Source organism: Cherax quadricarinatus, unplaced genomic scaffold (assembly GCF_038502225.1).
Source record: "Cherax quadricarinatus isolate ZL_2023a unplaced genomic scaffold, ASM3850222v1 Contig4074, whole genome shotgun sequence".
NCBI lineage: Eukaryota > Metazoa > Arthropoda > Malacostraca > Decapoda > Parastacidae > Cherax > Cherax quadricarinatus.
The window spans coordinates 1-10924 of NW_027199100.1; the positions used below are offsets into that span (position 1 = coordinate 1).

The window sequence follows — 10924 nt, forward strand, 5'->3', positions numbered from 1 at the left end:
AACCCACAGACAACCTCTCTTCTACACAGTTTTGGTTCTTTGAACCAGAGTTGGTCCTTTTGTCCCAGAGAACCACTAGAGCAGGGATTCTCAACTTTTTCACCATCATTAACCCCCTCGCCATCATAAAGGGACAGGAAAACAAGAAGGTCAGAAAGAATAAATTATTCAATTATTCATTTATCAGGTACATCAAATATTTACCCCTTGCCATGTAATTGTTTACCTCCTTGGGGTAAATTTACCCCTGGTTGAGAATCACTGCACTAGAGCCTAGATTACACCAGTGATTAAGAGTAACATTGTCATTACAGGTGACTGACCCCTTGGTATTTATTATTAACCACACACAGAAATGCTGAACAGAATGCCACGACCGTTGTGTGTGATTCAATATGGCATCATTTTGAACCTTAAGTGAACAGCACCCTGTGAGAAGGTTCCATTAAACAACAGTGGCACCACCTGGCACTGCGTCCATATATTAAGCCTACATCGCCATCTTATGACATCTCAATAACGTATGTCCCCTGGGTACACACTACACACCTGTGTTTTTCGCAAATTGAACCAGAGTTTGTAGTGAAACCCGTGGGAATACACCGGAGCTACATGTGTTATGTAGGAAACGTAGTTCCAGTTGAGTAGACAGCACCTGTCTAGAACTGATAGTGTGGTCAAACACCTACATACTACTCACTGGTCCACATTTATTGGTGGAGTGCCATAAAGTTATCAGTCCCAGTTGTCACTACCGCGTTGACGAGTCCGTGTAAGTGAACATGACTACACTAGACAACTGAGAGCCAGTTTACCCTGGAAGCAGGCCCTCATCACGAGAGAGATTAAGGTAATCTGATCCAAGGTAATCCAGTTGATTTCCTACAGTTAGAGCCTAACTTACTGAACCGACTGAAGTTCAGCAACAGCATGGTGAAAGGGAGGAATTTGCTCATATCAACAGCAATTCCCTCATCAAGGTCATTGATATATATCATAAACAACAATGAGCCTAAAAGTGATCCCTGTGGAATGCCACTTGTTAAAGATTCCCACTCAGATTTTTCCTAATTTATGCTCATGCACTACTTCCTGTGGTGAGCCATGACTCGATCCATGACAGCATTTTTCACCCAGTGCCATGAGCTGCCACTTTATCAGCCTCTTGTGCGGTACTCTATCAAAAGCCTTACTAAAATCGAAATAAACAATACTGAATTCTTCATCGTGATCAACAGCTTCTAAAGCTTTACTGAATAAAGTTAGTAAATTAGTTAGGCAAGAAGGGCCTCTCGTGAATCCATGCTGTGTATCATTAATCAAATTGTGCTTATCGAGATGATTTCATATAATATAAGCTATAATTGACTTACTGAGAGGTAATTTGACGGTAACGACTTGTCCCCTGCTTTCAAAATAGGAATTACATTAGCCATCTTCCACATATCAGACGCTACACATGTTTGAAGATATATATTAACAATATTAGTCAATGGTTCACAGAGTTCTATTTTGCACTCCTCAAGAACCCTTGAAAAAAGCTCATCAGGGCCCGGGGATTTATTTTGCTTCAGTCTGTCTATCTGTTTCATAACCATATCGCGAGTGACTGATATTACTTAATTTATCTTCTTCAGGCCCTGTATAAAAGTTAATTATTGGCATGATGTCACCATGGTTGTTCAGTATATTTATAGATAGAGTTGTAAGAGAAGTGAATGCTCGGGTGTTAGCAAGAGGTGTGGGGTTAAAAGATAAAGAATCTAACTCAAAGTGGGAGTTGTCACAGTTGCTCTTTGCTGATGACACTGTGCTTATGGGAGATTCTGAAGAGAAGTTGCAGAAGTTGGTTGATGATTTTGGTAGGGTACGTAAAAGAAGGAAATTAAAAGTGAATATGTGTGTCTGAGGGCAATGTGTGGTGTGAATATAATGCAGAGCACCCATAGTTCGGACATTAGGAGGAGGTGCGGGATTACCAAAACTATTATCCAGAGGGCTGAGGGGGGGTTATTGAGATGGTTTGAACATGTAGAGAGGATGGAATGAAATAGAAAGACTTCGAGAGTGTATAAATGTGTAGTGGAGGGAAGGTGGGATAGGGGTCGGCCTAGGAAAGGTTGGAGAGAGGGGGTAAAGGAGGTTTTATGTGCGAGCGGCTTGGACTTCCAACAAGCGTGCATGGGCTCGTTAGATAGGAGCAAATGGAGACAAAAGGATTTTAGGATTTGACATGCTGTCAGAATGTAAGCACGGTAACATTTATGAAGGGATTCAGGGAAACCGGCAGGCCGGACTTGAGTCCTGGAGATGTGAAGTACAGTGTCTGCACTCTGAGGGAGGGGTGTTAATGTTGCAGTTTTATAACTGTAGTGTAAGCGCGACTCTGGCATGACAGTGAATGATGATTGAAGTTTTTTCTTTTTCGGGCCACCCTGCCTTATGGGAAACGACCGATGTGCTAATAATAAATAAAATATGTATTGTCTTCCTGTGTGAAAAACGAGACAAAATAATGATTAAAAATCGAGTTCATTTCATTCTTCTTGTCAGTAAGATGCCCAGAGTAATTTTTAAGGGGACTTATCTCTAACTTTTGTTCCATAAATCTAGAAAAAACATTTCGGATTAGTTTTTCGAATCTCTAGCAACTTTAACTTCATAGTCCCGTTTTGATTTCTTATCCCCTTTTTAACTTCCCTCTTAATGTGAAAATAAATTACAGGTGTTATTAAGTAGCCACAAACTGCTGGACAAGGGCATGGACTACGAGTTTCTTCACCCCTGGCTGGGCTTGAATCTTCTCACTTTCCCAGGTAGGTACCACATCACTGACTCCTCTACATTATGATCATACTGTTTGATTGTAAATTTAATCAAGTCTTTGGTATTTACTTTATGAATAATTATTAAAAGCTTTAAAATTTCACTTGATTTCGGGAGAGAGAGAGAGAGAGAGAGCAACAGCAACAATACATTCTTTAAAGCACTACCTTTCCTACAAGCTCAATACCTACCACAGAGTCCACATTCCAGGCAGTCTTTGGCACACACGCAGGAAACTGGTCTCTCCGGCATTCCACTTCAAGATCTTAGAAGAGTTTGTCTCGATCTTTAACAAACAAAGCTGCAAGCTGGTCCAGAAGCTGGAGAAAAAAGCTGATGGAAATACCTTCGACATTTTTGATGATGTTACGCTCTGTGTACTGGACGCAATTTGTGGTAAGTGATAATTTTATTTTCTTAATGGACACTGTCGAGAGGAATTTAATAAAGCATTGAAATTGTGATGATGCACGCACTAATTAATTAGACAGTAATTAAGCAGACAGTATGAAAGACAACATTCGTGACAAAGTAATTTAGTGGATATAGGTGTACAGTGGACACCGGTGATTCGGAAAATACTGGACCTTTATAATACAGTAATGCACTGTACAGGGTAACCCAATATATAACAATGGTTATAAATGACCATAATTTTTAAAGGGGTGGACCGGTAAGCCAGCGGAAGGCCTCGGTCAGATGACCAAAAGCTCCAAAGGCGGGTCATCATCTGACTAAGACCCGCGTCAGGAAACATTTGTCCTCTTTCCTGACGAACCTTACCTAACCTAACTGTACAGGGTGATAATGTAGTATAGTGAACATTTTTGATATACAGTAGAATAAAGGACACGGTAGTGTGGGAGTAGAATATTGTAAACAAAGATGATGCAGTAGAACTGAGTACATCTTGATAAAGTACTAATGATACTTTAGTAAGGTGGACTCTGGTAAGGCAGAGCTACAGAGTACACAGGTGATGCTATAGTATAGAATAAAACGTAGTGATGTAGACTTATAGTTGGATGTACTTGTGCATCATTACAGTGTTCAATACTGGAATAAAGGTAAGTGTAGTGATTCTGAAATATAGTGAACACTGTAGTGATGCAGTAGTAGAGTGAACACTGTAGTGATGCAGTAGTAGAGTGAACACTGTAGTGATGCAGTAGTAGAGTGAACACTGTAGTGATGCAGTAGTAGAGTGAACACTGTAGTGATGCAGTAGTAGAGTGAACACTGTAGTGATGCAGTAGTAGAGTGAACACTGTAGTGATGCAGTAGTACCAATCAATCAAATATATTCTCTATAACGATTACATTGCGGGGTTTGCAGATTTTAGATATCTTGTGGTTTACATGTTATAAAATACTAATTACAGAGGGGGCCACTAGGACACCTAGCACGGCTAGGCATTTCGGGCAGACTTAGATTAATTCTTAACTCTAAGAATATAATAGTTTGTGAGTTTAGCAATGTGAATGTTTTTGTTTTGGCACAATGCATAGTTTCTATATTGGAGTATCACAGGCAAACTTGTGACTAGGTAGGATTTATTATTTTAAGATTAAGATCCGTATTTCTGTGTTTATAGTCAGTGGGTGAGTGTAAGTGTGAACCACCAGGTGGTTTTCATGTAGTTAGTTGACAGGGTGTATCAGCGAGATAAGATGTTTCCTAACGGTAGTTTTGAAAGTGATGAATGTGTCTGCAGTTCTAGAGTTTTCAGATAGGGTGTTCCAGATTTTAGGTCCTTTGACATATATTGAATTTTTGTAAAGGTTTAGTCGGACACGGGGAATGTCATAGAGATGTTTGTGTCTGGTGTTATGCTTGTGGGTCCTGTCACAACTATCAAGAAAGCGTTTTAGGTCAAGGTTAATATTTGAATTTAAGGTCCTGTAGATGTAGATTACACAGTAGTAAGTGTGGATGTTCTGAACAGGGAGTAAGTTTAGATCTATGAAGAGTGGGGGGGGAGGGGTTGCCAGGGATGGGATTTAGTGATTATTCTTACTGCAGTGTTTTGTTGGGTTATTATTGGCTTTAGGTGTGTTGCTGCAGTTGATCCCCAAGCACAGATAGCATAGGTAAGGTATGGATAAATGAGTGAATAGTATAATGTGAGAAGGGCAGTTTGTGGCACGTAGTATCTTATCTTGGAGAGGATCCCCACCGTTTTGGATACTTTTTTGTTGTGTGTTGGATATGGGTGCTGAAATTCAGGTTGTTGTCGAGATATAGGCTTAGGAATTTGCCCTCATTATGTCTGGCAATTAGAGTGTTGTCGATCTTAATGTTAAGTTGCGCAATACCTGCTCTACTACCAAACATAATGTAGTAGGTTTTATCAGTGTTAAGTGTAAGTTTATTGGCTGTCATCCAAGTCGATATTTTGAGCAGCTCCTCGTTAACAATGGTGTTGAGGGTGGCAAGATTAGGGTGGAAGATGACATAAGTCGTGTCGTCAGCAAAGAGAATGGGTTTCAGGTGTTGGGATATGTTTGGAAGATCATTGAAGTAAATGAGGAAGAAAAAGGGACCCAGGACACTTCCCTGCAGAACTCCAGTATCAAATGGCCGTGTTGATGAGGCTGTGTCTTTAATGGTGACATACTGATACCTATTAATAAAGTATGATTTGAAATATGCAAGCGCATGGCCTCTTATACCATAAAGGTCAAGTTTGTGGAGTAGGATGCCGTGGTGTCAAAAGCTTTTCTTAGGTCAATAAAAATTCCTAGCGGATATTCCTTATTTTCCAATGCTGTGTAAAGCAGGTCTAGCATTTTTACTATTGCATCATTAGTGCTTTTATTTTTCCTGAATCCAAATTGGCAGGGGTTGAGTATGTTTTGAGCCGTTATAAATGAATATAGTCTCCTGTGAACGAGTTTCTCGAAAATTTTGGATACAATGGTAAGTTTGATATTGGCCTATAGTTGTTTACATGTTTATGTATTGGTGTAACCCTTGCTGTCTTGAGTAGTGTCGGGAAGGTGCTAGTTTCCAGTGACTTGCTAAAAAGTAATGTAATAGCATGCGACAGGACATGGGCTGCTCGCTTGTACAATAATGGTGGGACGTGAGACAGATTCCCTGAGTTATTTTTAAGTGACTTTATAATCGCGATGACTTCCGTGGGCTCAGTTGGTACAAGATAGAAGGAATCTGGGAAATTCCCACCTAGGTAGTCCCCGGTATGGGCGTTGGTACGTGGGATTTTACTGGCAAGATTAGATCCTATGGTTGAGAAGAAGTCGTTTATCGTGTTAGCTGTATCAGTGAGATGTAGGGGTGTTTCGTTAGGTTTAGTTAGGACAATGTTCTTGTTTTTTTTCAGTCTGTGGGTCCCAAGAATCTGTGAAAGTGTTTTCCAGGTCTTCTTTATATTTCCTCTTGTGTCAGTGAATCTACTGGAGTAGTACAGTTGTTTGGCTTTCTTTATTACTTTGGTGAGAACTGATGAATAGTGTTTAAGAATTTTTATTTATTATTATCACACCGGCCGATTCCCACCAAGGCAGGGTGGCCCGAAAAAGAAAAACTTTCACCATCATTCACTCCATCACTGTCTTGCCAGAAGGGTGCTTTACACTACAGTTTTTAAACTGCAACATTAACACCCCTCCTTCAGAGTGCAGGCACTGTACTTCCCATCTCCAGGACTCAAGTCCGGCCTGCCGGTTTCCCTGAATCCCTTCATAAATGTTACTTTGCTCACACTCCAACAGCACGTCAAGTATTAAAAACCATTTGTCTCCATTCACTCCTATCAAACACGCTCACGCATGCCTGCTGGAAGTCCAAGCCCCTCGCACACAAAACCTCCTTTACCCCCTCCCTCCAACCCTTCCTAGGCCGACCCCTACCCCGCCTTCCTTCCACTACAGACTGATACACTCTTGAAGTCATTCTGTTTCGCTCCATTCTCTCTACATGTCCGAACCACCTCAACAACCCTTCCTCAGCCCTCTGGACAACAGTTTTGGTAATCCCGCACCTCCTCCTAACTTCCAAACTACGAATTCTCTGCATTATATTCACACCACACATTGCCCTCAGACATGACATCTCCACTGCCTCCAGCCTTCTCCTCGCTGCAACATTCATCACCCACGCTTCACACCCATATAAGAGCGTTGGTAAAACTATACTCTCATACATTCCCCTCTTTGCCTCCAAGGACAAAGTTCTTTGTCTCCACAGACTCCTAAGTGCACCACTCACTCTTTTTCCCTCATCAATTCTATGATTCACCTCATCTTTCATAGACCCATCCGCTGACACGTCCACTCCCAAATATCTGAATACGTTCACCTCCTCCATACTCTCTCCCTCCAATCTGATATTCAATCTTTCATCACCTAATCTTTTTGTTATCCTCATAACCTTATATATATATATATATACATACATCTAGGTTTTTCTCCTTTTTCTAAATAGCTCTTGTTCTTTTTATTTCTTCTATTGTCCATGGGGAAGTGGAAAAGAATCTTTCCTCCGTAAGCCATGCGTGTCGTATGAGGCGACTAAAATGCCGGGAGCAATGGGCTAGTAACCCCTTCTCCTGTATACAATTACTAAAAAAGAGAAGAAGAAAAACTTTATAAAACTGTTTAAGAATATCTTTGTGTATTAAGCCCTGTCTATATTGCTTTTCATATTGGTGTTTCTTATCAATGGATTTCAGAATGCTGCTGGTTAGCCATGGGCAACCGAGCCGTTTTTTCGTGATGTTTCGTTTTTAAACGACAATGTTTGTTGTATTGTCTAAGTAATTTGTTAAGAAAAATATCTGTCCAATCGTCAATACTATTGGCCTTGGAGAATTCTGTAGGCCAGTCAACAATCTCTAGATCTGCTGTGAAATTCCTTATTGAGGCCTCGTCATTGAGTCTAAATGAAACTTTGATGTATTCCATTGGCGGTTTACTAATGTTTGTTAGGAGGAACGTAGGGTAGTGGTCCGTAGTGCTGTCTGTGATTATCCCTGATTTAAGGGGGGCTAGTATATTGGTTCATATGTGGTCTATTATGGTTGCTCTTGTCTCAGTCAGCCTGGTTGATTTAGTTATTGTCGGTATGAGAAGTGTGTTGTTCATATTGTTGATGAAATCAGTCACAGGCTGAGCATCTGGTAGGCCAAGGTTAATATTGAAGTCTCCAGCTAAGAGAAAGTGGTGCTTGTTCATTTGTCTGTTTGTTATTAGTGCCTTTAATTTCTCACTGAAATTTGGGATGTTTGTGTGGGGTATTCGGTAAATGGCACCGATTGTTATTGGCGTCTTAAGGTTTTTTACAGTAAAATTAGCAAAAATGTATTCCCTATATTCATCACTAAAGCAAGTGGTGCTAATACAAGATAGTTGGTTAGAGTAATAGATTGCAGTACCACCCCCAACTTGGTATGGTCTGCAGTTGTGGATTGCTGTGTATCCTGGTAGTGGGTAGATATCTATTGTGTCCTGCTTAAGCCAGGTCTCAGTAAGAATAATGCAGGAGAAGGGTGTCTTTAGCGACTCAAGGAGTGCCAGGAGGTCATCATAGTGTTTGCTTAAGGACCTGATGTTGTAGTTAAGAACTGATAGACTTTTAGCACTGTTTAGGATAGTGCTGGCTTGTGATGCTGTGTAATAAAGGCAGTTACTTTCCAATAGGTTTTGATTGGGTGTTAGATTATGGAGGTTTAGATCAAGGTCAACGTGATCATTCACCTTTTAAGTTTAAATAGTGGTTATTTATATCCTGAATTGTGTGTTGAGTTCTAGTACTGATATCTGTAGTAGTGGGAAGTTTGGACAAGTGTGTATAGTTAAAGCACTTTGGTCATATAGAGTATAGTCACTAATAAACATAATGAAGTTGATGTTGTCTGTGTTGTGCTAGAATGATCTAGAGTACAACTAGGTATACACTAATGATATAAAAATACAAATTAAAAATAGCACCAGATTCTCACTTGTAATTGTACTAAGGTCTAATATAATGAATTTGGTGTTGTCTATGTATTGAGCTAGAATGAGCTAAAATACAACTAGGTATAATCTAATAATATAAAAAATACTAATTAAAACGGCACAGGACTCTCACTTGTAATTGCACTAATGTCTAATATAAGTTGTTAACAAGAACTAGAGTATAACTAGATTTAAAATGACAAGATAAAATACACAAATTAAGGTAGCAAAAGAATAATAAAATAAAAAATAAAAATGGTAGTAAGATGGTAGACAGGATAATATAAAAGTTGGAGTTGAATATACATGCTTAAAAATTTGGCAACAAAAGGTTAAGAAAAGTATAAAATAAAGTTGGGTGATAAAGTTATAAAATAGAACAGGGCAATTATAAAAAGTTTATAATAAAATTGGGTAATAAACTTTACAAATAAAAAAAAGGCAATAATGAAATGTTTAAAATAGATTGGGCAATAAACTATAAGGTAAAATTGGGCAAGTATAAAATTGGGTAATAAACTCTAGATTAGAATAGTGCAATAATAAGATGAAAAGTTTACAATAAAGTTGGGCACTAAAGAATAAAATAAAAATGGGCAATAATAAAAAGTTTACAATAAGATTGGTCAATATAGTTTAAAGTAAAACTTGGCAATAATAGAGAGTTTAAAATAAAATTGGGCAACAGAGTGATTCTTAAAGTGAGGTAGAATAGTTGAGAAGGACAATGCTATGGTTAGTTTCAATTAAAATAGGATAGAACAATGAAGTGGTAAGATGTAAAAAAGGAGAGAGATTCTGTAGATATTAAACACAATTAAGACTATGAGGTACAATGATCATTGAATACAAAAGTGACATACAAATTTTATGGCAGTATAACCCTAATCGTGGACAGCGGGTATAATCTGCACTTTGCTCTGAATCTGTTAACCCAGCCTCACTCAGGAATGTTTTAAGATCGTGTTCTGTAGAGATGAAGTATCTCTTCCCAGTGGGCTGTTTCCTAACTACGATTTTCCGTCCCTGTACTGTACTGATGCAGTAATATAGTGAACAAAAGGGTTATATAATAGTGAAGATACATTTGTATAATGAACACTGCAGTGCTGTAGCAACATAGTGAACACTAAGGTGATATATTAGATCATAAACTCACATCTTGGTAAGATCAGTGTTCTTCAGACAGATGGTATAAAGTTTCCTCTGTTACTGTGGGTTGATAACACTTTGTTTTCCCACAGAGACAGCGATGGGACGCTGTATCAACGCTCAGGAAGACAGTGAGTCAGAATACGTTCAAGCAGCCAGGAAGTAAGTTAAGGATGCTACTCTGCTCCAAACCAAATTTATTTTTATCATTTTTTTAGGTTACTGAGTAAAATGTAAGTAATTAATAGTAACCTTTTAGACTACCAGCTGATTTTTATGGAGAATTTTCATAGGTCGACTACTACTTAATATTCATTGTAATTAATGAAAAGCCCACTTGATCACGTCTTCGAGTCTCGGGATTTATTTTGAAATACTACACTTAAATGCATATATACAATCATACATGCATACAGATATATATAGTTGCATACAGACATATATAGTTACACACATACATATAGTATATACACATATATACATATATAAATGTACTTAATAAACCAACATTCAATTGTTAAATAACGCATATATTTTCGGACTGTTCGAGATCCTGGTCACGCGCTGTTGAGAGGAAACTCTGATATATACTGGTATATCAGGCGTACACAGAAGAGGAAGGTAACCTACTGGCTCCTGCCACCTGGCTGCCTAGATGATAATATTCGCTGGTATAACTGGACGAGTAATTTTCCCACATTTTCTATCCAATTAAATTTGCTCATATGCGTAATATACGTATTTTCTTAACAAAATATTTATAGAGGTCTCAGACTATCTTTTTGCTTTTCAAATTTCTAACTTTATGCCTTTGTCAAATTTAAAAAGTAATGTAATAAAGGTACATCGTTCTCGGTAATAGTATTGAAATTAAGAACATTATTATGACAAATTGCCTTAACTTCCTCTGCAGTGTTGTTACATACCAACGGAATGATAGAATAATAAAAAATAATTGTATTGAGTAGTGGTGACCAGTATCAGT

At 38.5% G+C, this 10924-nt stretch overlaps 1 protein-coding gene across 1 annotated transcript; it reads left to right on the top strand.

The window, feature by feature from the left end:
* The first annotated feature begins 2699 nt into the window (after window positions 1-2699).
* On the top strand, window positions 2700-10537 carry LOC138852106 (cytochrome P450 4c3-like). The gene is made up of 3 exons (XM_070081763.1): window positions 2700-2816; window positions 3037-3222; window positions 10032-10537. Exons 1-3 carry the CDS (start codon window positions 2762-2764, stop codon window positions 10103-10105), a joined length of 315 nt encoding a protein of 104 aa, XP_069937864.1. The 5' UTR covers window positions 2700-2761; the 3' UTR covers window positions 10106-10537.
* The last annotated feature ends 387 nt before the right edge of the window (window positions 10538-10924 follow it).